General features: G+C 34.4%; 2 protein-coding genes and 1 pseudogene across 2 annotated transcripts; 1 reads left to right on the top strand and 2 right to left on the bottom strand.

The window, feature by feature from the left end:
• Positions 1 to 855: 855 nt before the first annotated feature.
• LOC148931874 (norbelladine synthase-like) lies at positions 856 to 1,569 on the bottom strand. Its single transcript, XM_089064300.1, has 2 exons — positions 1,336 to 1,569; positions 856 to 1,255 (listed from the first exon to the last, which is right to left on the bottom strand). Exons 1-2 carry the CDS (start codon positions 1,517 to 1,519, stop codon positions 957 to 959), a joined length of 483 nt encoding a protein of 160 aa, XP_088920426.1. The 5' UTR covers positions 1,520 to 1,569; the 3' UTR covers positions 856 to 956.
• A 3,729-nt stretch (positions 1,570 to 5,298) lies between these two features.
• LOC148931875 (receptor-like protein 42) lies at positions 5,299 to 9,639 on the top strand (annotated as a pseudogene).
• Positions 9,640 to 11,062: 1,423 nt separating this feature from the next.
• On the bottom strand, positions 11,063 to 14,905 carry LOC125202183 (cell division control protein 48 homolog C-like). The gene is made up of 10 exons (XM_048100544.2): positions 14,041 to 14,905; positions 13,127 to 13,701; positions 12,827 to 12,979; positions 12,557 to 12,673; positions 12,379 to 12,483; positions 12,035 to 12,100; positions 11,901 to 11,965; positions 11,630 to 11,834; positions 11,387 to 11,521; positions 11,063 to 11,300 (listed from the first exon to the last, which is right to left on the bottom strand). The coding sequence occupies exons 1-10, from the start codon at positions 14,876 to 14,878 to the stop codon at positions 11,253 to 11,255; spliced, it is 2,307 nt and encodes a 768-aa protein (XP_047956501.1). The 5' UTR covers positions 14,879 to 14,905; the 3' UTR covers positions 11,063 to 11,252.
• Between the last annotated feature and the right edge of the window lie 1,241 nt (positions 14,906 to 16,146).

Genomic DNA, 16,146 nt, shown 5'->3' on the forward strand with positions numbered 1-16,146 from the left:
CATTTCGTGTCTAGCATGCAAATCTCAATTGCCTCATCTCCGTGGGATCGATCCTTACTTCCCTATGCTAATCAAATAGTATTAGTGTGTTAAGGTTTTGAAGGCCCGCTTGTTCCGTTTCATGCAAAATGACCATTTCTCCATTCTATTGTATACGCTATATAATTTCCTATTTAATTCTATTTTCTTGCTCAATCTTTCTCACCGTGATACTTGTGCGACCCAATCCTATATAAAATAACATTTAATTATTAAACCTATGTTGTGCACAAATTATAAGAATTTCACCCTATATTGACAAATTTGTGTAGAAAGGAATTTTCCAACTAAACCTTGATTTGGGGTGTTACAATTATGTCTTGAACTGATCTTTTCAGCACAACTTTCTCAAAGCGGACCGCTACTTGTTCAGCGGTCGTTGGCCGCCAGCGGTCTGCTGAGCGGGTTGAATGCTCCAGATTTTCATCTTCAACTTGTAGTTATCTTTTTAGGCTCAAATTTGCACATTTCTCACAAAATACATAAAAATACCAAAACAGATAAAATATACAATTATTGAACATGTAATCCAACATTGATACTCAAAATCGACCAAATAAAGGCCCAAAAAGAGTGCAAAATCCGAGCGTATCAAAAAGTTTGACTCAAATTTCATTAATTTTTTCAATTCTCTTTCTATTAACATTTTAAAAATTTGTGGCGGATAAAGTGACTTTCAATAGCTAATGGAGGGATTAGGATTTCTTTGTGGCAGCTTTTTCTAGATTTCATAGTTATGAATTGATAAAATATGAAGATTCATATTGATTGTTGTCATTAATCGCATGGAAAAAGAGAAAATGAAATACTGAGATATATAGTAGGAGGATAGAAATTTATTTTAGTAAACATGGAAGTAAAACACATAGTCCCAAGTTAATAGTAGATCAATTGTCATTCTTGCGGCTAATAGTTGATCAATTATCATTGTTGCGGAGCAAATACTTAGCAGAGAGTTGCATGACGGTAGTGAATGGTTTAATGGAAGCGATTTCAACATTCGCTGCAGCTTCCTCTTTGAGCTCGTACTCGACCGTAGATCGAGTTATACACTGCTTCTCGTTTCCCTCCACCTCTATCACATCGAATCTCATTCGATACAGCGTGAACCCTAGATCCAGAAATCCACCTTCCACAACCTCTGCCACTTTCACACGCTTATCGTGATCCACCACCATGAATTTCTCCTTGAACGACGTCAATCCCCTTCCCATCCCTGCTCAATTAATCAATTAAATTAATTAGGATAATTATATAAATCTAGCGGAATTTAATTGAATTGAATGTGGATGGTACCTGGACGGATAAAAATCTCGAGAATGGTTCCGGCGCCGCCGTCCCCTTGGACGACGTCGATCCGGCTGATGAGGTCGGAGTTGGCTTCCTTCGCCACTTTGGGGAGCTGGAGAGTGCTATAAAGCTTCCACGCTTCGGTTGCCGGTACGTTAACCGTCATCTCAGCAGACATTGTTCCGTACATCTTCGATTTGTGGTTGTGGCGGATGAGATGTCTATGCACTACAGAGAGGAGTTGAGATTGAGAGGGTTATTATTTATAAAATAAGCGTGTGGTTGAATTGGTAGATAGGGGCATTCATAGTGCATTTAATGCCCCAATGAGTGTTTGATTTGTTGGTAATAAAATTTGTGTGACTCGTTTAATGGGAAAGGGCCCATTGAATTAAGGTTGAAATTGACTGTTGTATTATCATGAAAAATTCAGTGATAATAATATGTGCAACACTATTTCAATCTTAGATTACATAGAATTTACTAATATAGCCCTCGACCGTAGAAATATAAAAATCATCTTTATTGGCTTTGAAACATCACTTGAAAAAGACTAGTTCACGACATAATTGATCTATGTCAGTAGGTGAAATAATTCTGCCACAAATTCAACCATCACACTAATAAAAATAAGAAACATCTGTGTCACTAATAATTCCGCTGGACTTCGACCTGAGCTCGATTAGGATGGTTATGCCAGGGGCGCCGCCGCTGCGGAAGGAGCAGGAACCGGCTCTGCTCAGCCGCGTGTCGCAGGCGGTTTTTATGGACAGGTGAAAAGTGAAAAATAACTGATATACCTAACTTCATTTTTCATGTCCTTCAAATGATCATTTAATAACAGAAACACTAAATTAAATTTAATTACTCCCTAAATTTGTGTAGAGATTAGAAGAATTATACTTCTAATTAATTTACTTTATTTTACTCTAAATTCAGTTTTAGGAAAATTAGTTGGGTGGGTGGATGAATGTGAAGTTAGGTCGAATTAATTTTTCATTACTTCTTATTGATGTGATGCATATATATCTAATCGATTCGAATCTTTACCATGGTACCACTTGCATCTAATACTTTGTCAATTTTGACTATAATATAACTGCCAAAATAAGTAATCTATTCTATAGTTCAATAAATAAATGTTGAATTTGTTGAAAATTCGGTGCAATATCTCTCTCTAGGACCGTGCATTTAGTTATATTATATATCAAAATTTACAAAGAATTAGATGCAAATGATACCGTAATAAGGATTCAAATCGATTAGTTGTATATGCAATACATCAATAAGGAGAAATGAAAAATTAATCCGACCTAACTTCACATTCCTCCACCTACCTAACTAATTTTCCTAACACTGAATTTAGAGTAAAATAATGTAAATCAATTAGTAGTATAATTCATATAATCCTACACAAATATAGGCAGTAATTAAATTGAATTTAGTGTTTCTGATCATTTAAAGGACATGAAAAATGAAGTTAGGTATATAAGTTATTTTTCACTTTTCACCTGTCCAAAACCCTCTGCGACTCGCAGCTCCTTCATTCCGTTAGTTTATCACTTTATTCAGTCATGTTATTACTTCATTCTATTAGTTTAGTACTTCATTCCGTTAGTTTATCACTTCATTCAGTCATGTTATTACTTCATTTTGTTAGTTTATTACTTCATAATGTGTTATGATATAATTATCTTTCAGTTGAAGTAAATTCAGTATATAATGAATGCGAAAAATTACTTCATAACATACATTCATTTAGTTCATTATGTAGTAAATATAGTTCATTATTCACTCCAGCAAGTTTTTATAGAATAAAAAAAATTATAAAAAAAAAATTCTAAAAAAAAATAAAAAAATTTAAATTAAATTTTTTTTAAAAAAAATTAATTAAAAAAGTTTTTATATAATAAAATATTAAATTAATTCTAAATTAATCATAACCATAAGATAAAGAAAAATGAGTGGCCCAAATTTGGTCTGTAGTTCGGTCTTTAAGAAGGGTTCGACATTGATCACAACCATAGGAAAATGATCAATACAAAAATGCATCTCAATACAAAATCCTAACCAAATTCTGACCATGAGATTTTTCAATCTAATGGTCAATAATTAAAGAAAAACACAGTGGGTTATTATAAAGCAGTTTTAGGTCATACAATAAAATTTGGGTTTGAAGTCATGTTAAGATCCTTTTATGTCATCTTTATTATAATGGCATAAAAATAAGCTTACGATGACCTAAAAATTACCTATGTATGCTTGGCTCTGTATTTTTGTATTAACAGTGGGTTTTATATATATTTACTAGAGTAATTACTCATTAAATCCTCCAATAAAAAAAATCACCAAATATTCTACTACTATTCATAGTATTATTTTCTTCAACTTAATACTAATTTTGAAATATTAATAATCACAGATAAATTTCAAGATTAATTAAATGCATTCCATATCCTACTCATTTATCTATCCATTCCATGTGTTATTTCATGTCTTTTATTCCCTTAATCAAATTCTAAGTTACTATTTCCACTAGTTACTTTACATTGTAATTACTAATCTTACTTAAGTCCTCAAATTTAGTTTAACATCCATATTCATTCTAAATCATATTTCTTTTACCAAATCTTATAAATAAAACTCATTAACCTTTTCAACTAAATTTCATTAATCTCAATTATTTGCGGTCGTCAGAATATGCTTCAATCATCAATTCTAGTCTCATTTCTATGGTTCATCCACTCACATAATCACATTTAGTTATTAGTCACTACCATATTCAATTCCTTACTCAAAAAAAGATCTTTCACTTCAATATTCCAATCAATTTTCCAAAATATATCAAATGAGCAATATATAGATTAATTTCAAATTATTTAATATGTATGAACCTATTTTAATAAAATATCTAAAATAATAATTATGTTTATTTATCACTATTAATCCATCAATTTATCAAAGATCTTTCCAACTCTACAAAGTAGTTGTACTGACTTAACAAGTAATGATGATTGCTAAGTAACTTTATATATAAGTTCAGTTCAAGAAATTTTACTGTTCCCACAATAAGAGGTTTTCATTTCAATCACGTCATATTCTTATAATAATATAATTTTCTATAAACTTTTAGGGTAACAATATATATTGGTAATAACATAAAATTTTGCTTTCATTTATCTGACCGTATTTGTGGAAATTACAATATTGAAAGAGATCCTTTTTGTCTCATTAACAACTAATCTATCATGACCAATTCAAAGTTCTAATGCCATATTCAAGACGTAAGATTGCTTGGCTGAGATTGTAAGTGTTTTTTTATATAATTAGTAATTATTTTTATGTTCAAAGTTAGTTACTACGTGTAGCTTTGATATTAAAGCCACATACACTTCTATCATTTTTTTCAAATCTATATCATTTAGGCCTACCTGTGGAATTTAGAAAATATGGAGTGTCTTCATTAACAAAAAGAACTTAGGATATTTGTTAATGCATTTAAAGATGCTAATTTATATTTCTAAATACAGCACCAATACTTCAAAAAAGTGTCCTTATTGTTAATGTCTCAACTAAAATTAGAGGACGCAAATGGAAGCGTCCTTAAAGGAAAAAGATTAAGTTAATTTATCATTAAATTTTAGACGCTTTCTTTTGCATAATAAATTGTTTTTTTTTTTAATTTCAACGAAAGTAATTGCATCTCAAATTTTGTGTCCCTAAAAAAAATTTGTTTCTTGTGTTATATCATATCCTTTTATGCTATACATAATAAATTAAATATTTTTTGGCTCTATCATTACTCTTACTCTATTCAATTATCCATTTTCTTACACATGATCTCTTTACTTATCCATTTTACTGATTCCCTACTTAACTCACTAAACATTACATTCTTAAGCGCATCAAATATGGCGGGACTGAGGAAGTATTAAGATGGCAAAATCCGTCCAAGCATAAGTTAGTCTTTCAAGTGGTGGTCTGAAAAAGACATCCAAGTATACTGCGATTGTCTATTTAAAGCCACATGCACCTAATCTTCATTTGTACACGAAAAAACTTGATGTTGTTGTTCATTTCTATACTAGTTTCGTCCTCCATTTTCACTACCCAGTCTTATAATAACAAATGTATTTGCCATCAGGAAACCTTGCCGCTTCAACTCAAGCATGAGTTGATCTTCAATTCTTCTCTTTCAATAAAACTGGTGCGATGGAATGAAAGTGATGTGTGCTGCAAGTGGCCCGGTGTGGAATGTGATGCTTCTGGCTATGTCGTCAGTTTGCAGCTCGTTGATGAGCGTATTTATGGTGAAATTGGGGATTCGTCGAGTCTCTTCATATTTAAATATCTGCAGAAGCTTAACCTTGCCCACAATCACTTCCACTACACTGGTCAGCAATGGCGGACGCAGAAAAAATTATTGGCAGGGGTTGTACTGTATACTCCTCGTTCTAAGAAAAATGAACCTTTCTTTGGACGGTATATGATTTTATGCAGTTTTATTTTTATTTTGTATGTTAGATGGATAAAATAAAGTATAAGAGAGGGGATAAAGTAGAAGATAAATAAATTTTTATATTTAGTAAAAGGTCATCTCCGGTGGGACAAGTTAAAAAATAAAGTGGGTCATCTTCGATAGAACAAAATGAGTATAATTTTAGATAAAATGGAGGTAATTTTTAATATGTTTTCGTGCTATCTAAAATGCAATAAAATGTGGTTTACTTTTGATATCCATGTTATTATTAACAACAAAATTACCAATTTACAAGAAAGAGATAGGTTATAATAAAACATTTAATACCCCATTTAATATAATAGAGAAAAGCTAAATGAACTCCCCTATAAGGAAATAAATTTTACTCCTTTAATAAATAGTATATTTCTTAACGTTAAATTAATAAATGATAAATCTATAGAATTTAGAATTACAGATGCAATGTGTGTTGCGTGAGAAAAACTGAAGACTTCACATTAAATAGCGTTATTAGTACTCCCTCGATCCCGGAATATTAGACTCACTTCTTTTGGGCACATGATTTAAGGAATTGATATTTAAATAGTTAAAGTGGAGAGAGTAAAGTATGAGAGGGGGAAAAAGTAGGAGAGAGAAGAGAAAAAAAAGTAGGTGGAGAATAAAATAAGATAGATGTTTTTTGCTAAAAAAAAAGGAAATGAGTCTAATATGTTGGGACATTCCAAAAAGGAAAGTTGGTCTAATACCTTGGGACGGAGGGAGTATTATTTATCACTTTCTTCTTCTTCATCAAACTTCGTCAGCCTTCTTCCGCCATTGTTGGTACTTTCTTCTTCTCTAATTTCAAATTTCAGCCCCTTCCACCCAATTAAATTTCAATAATTTAATCTTTGAGGACATATATTGGGAAGGGCTGAACAAGAATTTCAAACAATTCGAAAATTATAGAAGTGGAAAAAATGATTAAAAATATCTTTTGGCAGGGGCTTAAGCCCCTTGTGGCTTCTTACTGTGTCCGCCACTGCTGGTCAGGCCATTCCAAAAGGTATCGGCAATTTGACCTATTTGACACACCTGAATTTGTTATTTGCTGGTTTTGTTGGGCAGGTTCCTTTTGAAATTTCATCCTTGACGAGATTGGCTAGTCTCGACATCTCCAACTACTTTGTAGAGATTAGCCTTGAGCACCCAAATTTGGAGATGCTTGTCCAAAATCTAACAAAGCTTAGAGAGCTCTATCTTGATTGTGTCAATATTACCTAATTTGATGAAAGGAATAAATGGAGCCACATTGTTTCATCTTATTTACCCAACCTCACGGCTTTGAGCTTGCGCCATTGTAATCTATATGGCCCTTTGTCTAAATCCTTTTGGCAACTTCATTCCCTTTCTATTCTTCGGCTGGATCGAAACAATCTTTCAGCAGTAGCACTTCATGACTTGTTCACCAATCTTCCAAGTCTGACCACCTTGACTCTTAGTGGCTGCAGTTTGAAGGGTTCTATTTCATCAAGCTTTCCTAACCTATCAAAGCTGATTCATGTTGATTTATCAATTAACTCCTTGACAGGCTCACTTCCTTCTACATTATTTGATAATCTAACAGGGCTGATTCATGTCGATTTGTCTGATAACTCATTGACTGGCTCACTTCCTTCTATGTTGTTTGCTAACCTAACAAAAGAGTCATGTCGATTTGTCACAAAACTCATTGATTGGCTCACTTCGTTCTACATTATTTGCTAATCTAACAGAGCTGATTCATGTCGATTTGTCTGATAACTCATTGACAGGCTCACTTCCTCCTACTATATTTGAAGGTCTTTCCAATCTTGTTCATCTATATTTGGGGTTCAATTCATTCTCTAGTAACATTCCCCGCTCTCTTTTTGCTCTCCCATCTTTGTTGGAACTTGATCTTAGGAACAACCAATTTAATGGCACTTTTCAACTCGACAACTTTCAAAGCCTTCTCAATCTCACATCGCTTGATCTATCCAGCAATAGCTTGTCAGTTTTCATGATTAAAAGTGAATATGGAGGTCTCCAATTAAAAGGGTTGTACCTAAATTCATGTAACCTGTTCAGTTTTCCTGATTTCATCAAACATTTGGATCTAGAAGATTTGGATCTCTAAGAGAATAGTATTGAGGGGGAAATACCTAATTGGATTTGGGGAACACAACTTGAGTATTTGGACCTCTCCTTTAATCTTCTAACAAATCTGCAAAAGCCTTATTATATCCCTTCTTCTCTCGTCACCCTACACTTGCAGTCTAACCAGCTTAGGGGCGAGTTGCATCTGCCCATTCCACTTAAATCAGAGCTATGGTCCTTGTCTCTTGGTAATAACAGTTTAAGTGGATCAATTCCAACCTCCATCTGTAATGCCACACAACTCATTGATCTTGACTTATCTGGAAATATCTTCACTTGTTTGAAAATAAATTAAGTGGCAGCATACCCGCTTGCCTACTTATAAACAATAGGGAGATTGATCTGAGTCGTAACAAAATCAACGGTAGCATTCCAGATATTTTTCCTAGGTATTCTAGGCTATATTATTTGGATTTTGGATGTTAGCAATAATGCTTTAGAAGGGAAAATCCCAAAGTCCATTGAACATTGCAAGGGGTTGGAGTACATGAATGTTGGCAACAACATGATGAACGACACTTTCCCATGCATGCTATCATCAACCTTGCGTGTTCTTGTTTTGCACTCCAATAGATTTCATGGGGATTTAAGATGTCACACCACTTGTCCATTTCTCCAAAATTCTTGATATATCTTCCAAACATTTCAGTGGAAGTTTGGAATCAGTCAACTTCTATAGTTGGACGGCTATGATGCTACCGAGTGATGGAAATTTGGGAGTCGTCTTTTACCTAACATTTGTCTTCCATTGATGGAAATTGGACGGCACTAATCATTAAAGGGAAAATGTTGGAGTTTCACGCCATTCTGTTAGACTTTAGTACCATTGATTTGTCTTCCAATAGTTTCTACGGAGAGATTCCAAATGCAATTGGTGATCGTATCTCACTTCATCAAATTAACTTCTCCCACAATGCCCTCAACGGAAGCATCCCAAAATCAGTTGGTCAACTGAAGAATCTCGAATCACTCGACCTCTCTGTGAACCAACTTACAGGCCGGATCCCGGAGGAGCTTGGAGGGCTCACATTCCTTTCGAAATTGAATCTCTCCTACAATAAGTTTGTTGGAGCGATCCCAAAAGGGCGGCAAATTCAAACATTCTCAGCTGATTCATTTGAAGGAAATTTGGGGCTATGCGGTTTCCCTCTAGACATAAACTGCAGTAATACCACCAGGATATGATGAAACGGGGGAAGAGAAGAAGGAGATAGAGTGGGAATATGTGTGTGCTGCAGTTGGATACGTTGTGGGAGTAGGAAGCATTGTATGGCTACTTCTATTTTGCAGAAGCTTCAGAGAGAAATACTTTGGCAAAATAGAAGAGGTTGTTGAAGACATGTTCATTGCCAGAGATATGTGAAGAAGGCGTGCAAGAAGAGCAGCAGCAAGGAATCGTGTCAGGAGGCATTAGCGTTGGAAATGTTATCTGTGTTTTATGTAAGATAGTGAAATAAATAGGGGTTTAGCTTAGCTTGTGTTCCCTATGTGTTTGATTTTGTGCATGCCTATATCTTAAAGTTTGCTGGTTGTACAATGTAATGAATTTTGGAATGTACTGATTATTTATGTTAAATTGTGTGCATGTTTGTATTTTGCAAAACTTCATCCAGTTATGGTCTCTTCCATTGGGACTAAAAGTTCTGATTTTATCAATATATCAATTTGTAGTACTTCCTCTATATCTTACTAAGTGATTCATATTCCTTTTTTTGATGTCAATCCAAAATAGGGCATACCCAGCCCATTAGATCACAACATAATTTATCAAGTTAGGACGGGTAGGGTCGGGTTCATGGGTCAAATGGAGGAATTCGGGTCAATAAAAATATGACTTTGGATACAATAAAAATTTTAATACAAAATTAATAAATGAGTGAGAAAAAAGAGAAAAATTATTGAAGTAATGTTAATAGATAAAAAGACCACCTTCTTCATTGTTATAAATAACTAATTATAAATTTAAAGACTACTCCTTTTTTGATTAAAAAATAAGTATAAATTTAAAGGTAACATTACACTTATAGTATAACATCTAATGTAGAGATTTCCAGAAATCAAGCATAGAATATTTTGTGAAATTGACTTAGATAACAAAAGAAGACTATTTTTGGGTAACGGAGGGAGTAAAAATTTTATAAATACACTTAGGCCATGTTTGGTTGTCAGGATTCTGTCTGAGAAAGTAATCTGATTCCTTAAATTTTAAATTCTTGTGTTTGTTTCGGTTTTTAATCAAACTAGGAAAGTAATCAGAATCCGAGAACAAGGAAAGTTAGTACAACTTTCCAGGATTCTGAATCCTAACTTTTCTTAGGTATTCTTTTTCCCAGTTTTAGGATTCTTACATATTTAAGCAATATAGTATAGTTTTACTAATAATAATAATAATAATAATAATAGTAATAGTAATAATAATAATAATAATAATAATAATAATAATAATAATTACAATGTTTTTAAAATAATTTAAAATTATAAGTCATACTTAATTTCACTATAATAAATAACTATCATTAAAATTATCATAATTATAACTATATTTTATAATAATTCATAATAGTAATAATTTATTAAATAATTAAAATATAATTATATAATATAAATCTTATAATAAATAATAACTATTTTATTTTACAAATTAACAATTAATCAATAGAGTTGTAATGCAATTTTAATTTTTAAAATTTATTCAATTATAATATCCATTAATATTATAATTATTATATAATAATTATTATATTTATTATTATAATAAATGAGTATTGTACTATAATACTCCATGTAACTATAATTATAATTATATTATTATATATTATGATGGATAATCCATATTTAAACTATCAATCGTAATAATAAATATAATAATATAATAATTATTATTTTTAATTAATAATTCATTAAAAAATTTATAATATTATTTTTTTTTATAAGTAAAAAAATAATAAGTATATTTTTAGTTTGGTGTTTAAATTAAATATAAATTTAAAATCCTGATATTTTCCAAACACAGGAAAGTAAAGTTACTGGGAATCATATTCCCGGGATTCATTTTCCCCGGAATCATTTTCCTTGCTTACTTTACTTTCCCGTCAACCAAACATGGCCTTAGAGCTTGTGAGGATCTTTTTCTTTTCTTGACAAAACTAGGAAACCAAAATAGTCTTAATTCTAAATGTGCTGCCATCAACTTAACCTTACTATAAATATATATGCAAAAATTATTCCCTAAAAACTTCCAGAGTCTCTCCTTCAGAGGAAGGATTGAAGGACCAAATCTGTACTCTCATCGAGCTTTGAATTCTTTCGAAAACTTCTTGTATTTTCGTATTTCCTGCACCCAAAAACAAATACGCGACCATGAGGCAAGTTAAACATCACAAGTGAGAATTTGGGAGAAATGTAGTTAATGAGAAGCACCTTGTTCGACACAGACGGCGAGATATTCTCCAACACGCTCATGCAATCCGCGTCTTTGATCAGCCGTTGCATGCTATTACTTGTATCCGTTGATGATAGTTCATCTTCTACCGCGATCACAGCAGCTTCGTTCATCTAATGTTGCGTTAAAGCGAAAAACACTCAGTCAAAATGTTCTCTATCATACTATTACATTACAAATATTAATTTTGTGGGACAGAAGAAAAGGAAAAAGGGGCTAACCAGATTGAAGAGATCAGCGCCACTAAAGTTGTCACATCTACTGTCCTTGGCTAGAGCCATGAGGTCCAAATTGGGATCAATTTGCTTATTCCGACGAGCAAGGGATTTTAAGATCATTCCTCGTTCGTCTGGACTAGGGAGGGGAACATACATAAGCTTTGTGAACCTTCCTGGTCGAAGCATTGCAGCATCAATCGCTTCGGGCCTGCCAATAACTCAGCAATATTAGAATTGTCAAATAAGGGCATAAATTTGATAATCCATATAGTACCTATTTGTAGCACCAATTAGGTAAACACCGCTTCTCGGGTCTGAGCCATCGAGTTCTGCCAGCAGCTGCAACAGAGGACGTTATCTGTTTCAGATGAATATTTGGAATGAACAAAATTTGCAAGCACTACTAACCTGGGTCAGGGCTTGCTCAACGACATGTCCCCCTTCCCGACCACGCTTTGTTGTCAGTGCATCCACCTGATGGAAGTAGAGAGGAAACAATGAAAAAAAGGCTTCATATACAAGAGAGGTCATTCTGACTTATGCAATACCAAGGAACTTTTATAGTAAATTACACCATGTTTCAGATTCAAAATTTAGTAACTTTGCTAACATTATGTTTTTCATTAGAGACAAAAATTGGAATAGAAAATTGTAGTACAATATAGTATGATGTAGTTGAAACATTATGTTAAATGTGTTGGGACTAATAATACATCTAATAGTAAAAACTAAAATAAAGAGAATGGGAGTACCTCATCGAAGAAAATTATGCACGGAGAGCATGTCCTTGCTCGACGGAATATTGAGCGGACTTCCGATTCGGTTTCACCCACATATTTACTCAAGATTTCAGGACCCTTGATAGAAGCAAAATTTTATTTTAGTAAAACAGTATTTTTCTCCCATTTATATTTATGAACATACTAAAACCTTGATGTGTATAAAATTGGCTCCCGCCTCATGAGCCACAGCCTTGGCGATCAAGGTCTTTCCACAGCCAGGAGGGCCGTAAAGCAAAAAGCCAGTTGCTAAGTTCACCCCATAATCCTACAAGTAGGAAAAGTTTTACAACACAACAATCTGGTACTGTATGATTTACTATTTTGAAAGACAATTAGGAAACAAAGTAATCAGATTTCACTCGCGTAACTCAAGTTACACAGCTGAATAAAGTAGGACTATGAAATAAAACAAATTTACCGCATAAACTTCAGGAAACTTTATAGGTCTAACTATATGCCGTTCAAACTCTTTTCTGAGCAAATGCAGGCCGCCAACGTCATCCCATTTCACATGGGGTATGGCAGAAAATCCTTGTCTTCTCGAAGAAGGTTGGACCATTTTAGCCCCTTCCTACCATCAATGAGAACTTAGAAGAAATGATAAGTGGAAAATGATTATGCAAAATCAAGATTTACACATGGAAAATGATTATGCAAAACCAACTCTTCAAAGCATTTGTTATTTCATCAGTGTGTGATTTAAATGAGAACAAGTTACCTCAAAATCAGGCATGGTTATATAGATATTCTCCATTTCTTCGGCTGAGCACGGCCGCTTCATCCAATCTTTGCTATGCTCCTCCCTTCTCTCGTGTACGATTCTCTTCTTTGCAAGTCTACCAGCCTTGTCAGCTAGCGCTGTCAAATCTGCTCCAGAAAAACCTGGAACCAATCTAGCTATTTTCTGAATATCTATAGCACTTTCAACTCTACGAGTCCTTGTTAGTGTGGAGAGTATTTCAATCCGGGCAGCTTCATCAGGAAAACCTAACTCAATTTCCCAATCAAATCGCCCCGGCCTCCTCAATGCAGGATCCACAGCGTCTGGTCTATTCGTTGCTCCAATCACAAGTACATAGCCTGGTCTGCTATCAGAGCTTGCAGAACTCGCAGGTACGGGCGCGTGTGACTCATCCATGCTTGTCAACAACTGTGCCACAATGCGTTTCTCCATTTCCCTCTGCGAGTCATCCCTTTTTGAAGCAATTGCATCAAATTCATCAATGAAGACTATAGATGGTGCTGTCCTGTATGCTTTTCGGAACAACTCTCTTATGTTCCCTTCCGATTCACCTACAAAGATTCACATTAAACAGAAACTTAAGAAAAGTGAACAAATTTGCATTGAAATTCTATCATTGTAAGAAACGATGATATCAATTCTCACAGTGGAGCAGTAAATTTCAACATAGCACATACATCCATCGAATTCTAGACTATAAAGAAGTTTGACACGAGGCTATGAATCCTCACAATCATAATGAAGCTGTAAGTGAATTAGTCCATGGAATTCTATAACCGATGAGGGACTAAAATGTGCAAAAATCCATACAAATACAATAACCTAAATATAACATTGCAACAATGACAAACAAAATCGAAAGTTTAACATATGTAAACTTGATTTCATACCAGTAACTCCAGACACCAATTCAGCGGCACCAATATTGTACAATGGCACTCCCGCCTCATTGGCAATGGCTTGAGCCAACATCGTCTTCCCACACCCCGGTGGCCCGTGCAATAAAATACCCCTCACGGGCTTCACCCCGAGGTGGCGATCTATCTGCGGCTGACACATCGAGAAGATGACATCCATGTTCAATTCCTCAACCACTTCACTAATCCCACCTATATCCTTAAACATTGGCTCAATAACCACATTCTCATCCTTTCCACCACCACTATGATTGCTCGCATTTTCATTCACATCCTTCCTATCATTCACATCATGACCTAATTTAGATTCCTCATTCATCAAATTCACCTCCTTCAACACCCCAAGTTTCTCCGATTTCCGATGCAAACCCTCCCTCAGCATCGACTTCATCAAATCAAACACCGGCTCGACCTCCTCCTTACACACGGCATCCTCCGACGACGCCGACGCCTCTTCATCAGAAGAACCGCCGCCTCCGGAAGAGTCACACGACGCCAGCGTGGACGATGAGAAGCCGTCGAACGAGTCGCCGGTCTCCTCTTTATCGCCTATCTTCCTTCGTTTGATCACGATTGGAGTATCGTCGTCGTCGTGCCTTCTTCCGTGAACCGCAATCATTCTTTCCACCTGCTTCGTGAACGGCCGGAGCTTGTGGCGGGAGTATTGCGGGTAGGAGGAGCGGAGGCGGTCCACCAGCTCGTCGACGGTCGAGAAGCTTTTACCGGCGGATTCGATGTGCCGGCGGAGAATTCGGTCGTTGTTCGAATGCAGTTTTCCGGAGCTTCCACCGCCGACGCGTCGCTTGCCCATCGGTGATTGCCGGAAGGAAAAAAGGTTTGATGAATTAGAATTAGGATTTGAGATTCTAAGATTTTATGGAAAACTAGTTGCAAAACAAGATTTTATAGAAAACTAGTTGCAAAACCTTGCGATGCAAGACTCATTTTGAGAAATTAATTAGAATTAGGGTTTCAGAATTACGTGCGATGCAAGGCTCATTTTATTTTTCTGCACTCTTTTATGTTTGTGGAATAATTTTATCAAATGATATAATAAAAATTAGTTATAAAAATATAATCAAATAACTTTTGAAATAAAAATATGTACATAAATATATTAATTAATAAATTTGGGGAAAAAAATTTATGTGCATATTTTGTTTTTATTGTGATCATTTACACTAAAGTATTTATATTTGTTTTAAGAATATTCAACATTTAAAATATTACTACCTCCTCCGTCCACCATTTGCTCCACTTTGACCTGGCACGGATTTTAAGAAATGTAATAGAAAGTGAGTTGAAAAAATTAATGATTGTGGATCTTACTTTTATATATTAGTTTTATAATAAAATGTGAGTAGAAATGAGTTAGTGGAATATGGGGTCCACTACCAAAAAGGATAAAAGTGAAATAAGACAAATTTTGGGGGACGAACGGAAATGGAAAAATGGGAGGACGAACGGAAATGGAAAAATGGGACAAATTTTCAGGGACCGAGGTAGTAATATATTTATAGAATTTAAGTTTTAGTGAAAGAAAAAAAAAAGAATGTTGGTATATAAATTGGAGTATGTCTGAAGTGTGATAATGCAACTATTAATGAAAGTTAAGGTTAAGGTTTGCTAATACATTTTTGTTGGATTTGAAAATATTAAAATAAAAGTGCTATGAGCTATCTTCTCTTTAAAACAGACTGCCTCCATTTTTCTCATCAAAGACCTTCATCAACATACGTGAAAGAAATACGAACTGTTGATTGTCACTACTATAGCTAGTTCATAGACAATGTTTATCAAATTCTCTACCCCCGATACTTCAAATATTTGTATATCGTTGGAGCGTGTGAAGGTTGCTGAGTCGTAGCGATTTTGGGGCTCCAATATTGGTGTAGAAAGATCGCTATGATCAGTGGCGGAGCCAGACTTTTAATGATGGGACCCAAACAACTACTCTGTCCGTTCAAAAAAATAGTCTTATTTATAAACGGCACGAGTTTTAATGTGAAAGTGATAAAGTAAGAGAGAGAATGTATAAAAATGTGGGAAAAGTATGAGATGAAAATTTTTCATTTTTAT

This window comes from Salvia hispanica, chromosome 2 (genome assembly GCF_029641045.1).
Source record: "Salvia hispanica isolate PSC_SH4W2 chromosome 2, Shi_PSC_v1, whole genome shotgun sequence".
NCBI classification, from domain to species: Eukaryota; Viridiplantae; Streptophyta; class Magnoliopsida; order Lamiales; family Lamiaceae; genus Salvia; species Salvia hispanica.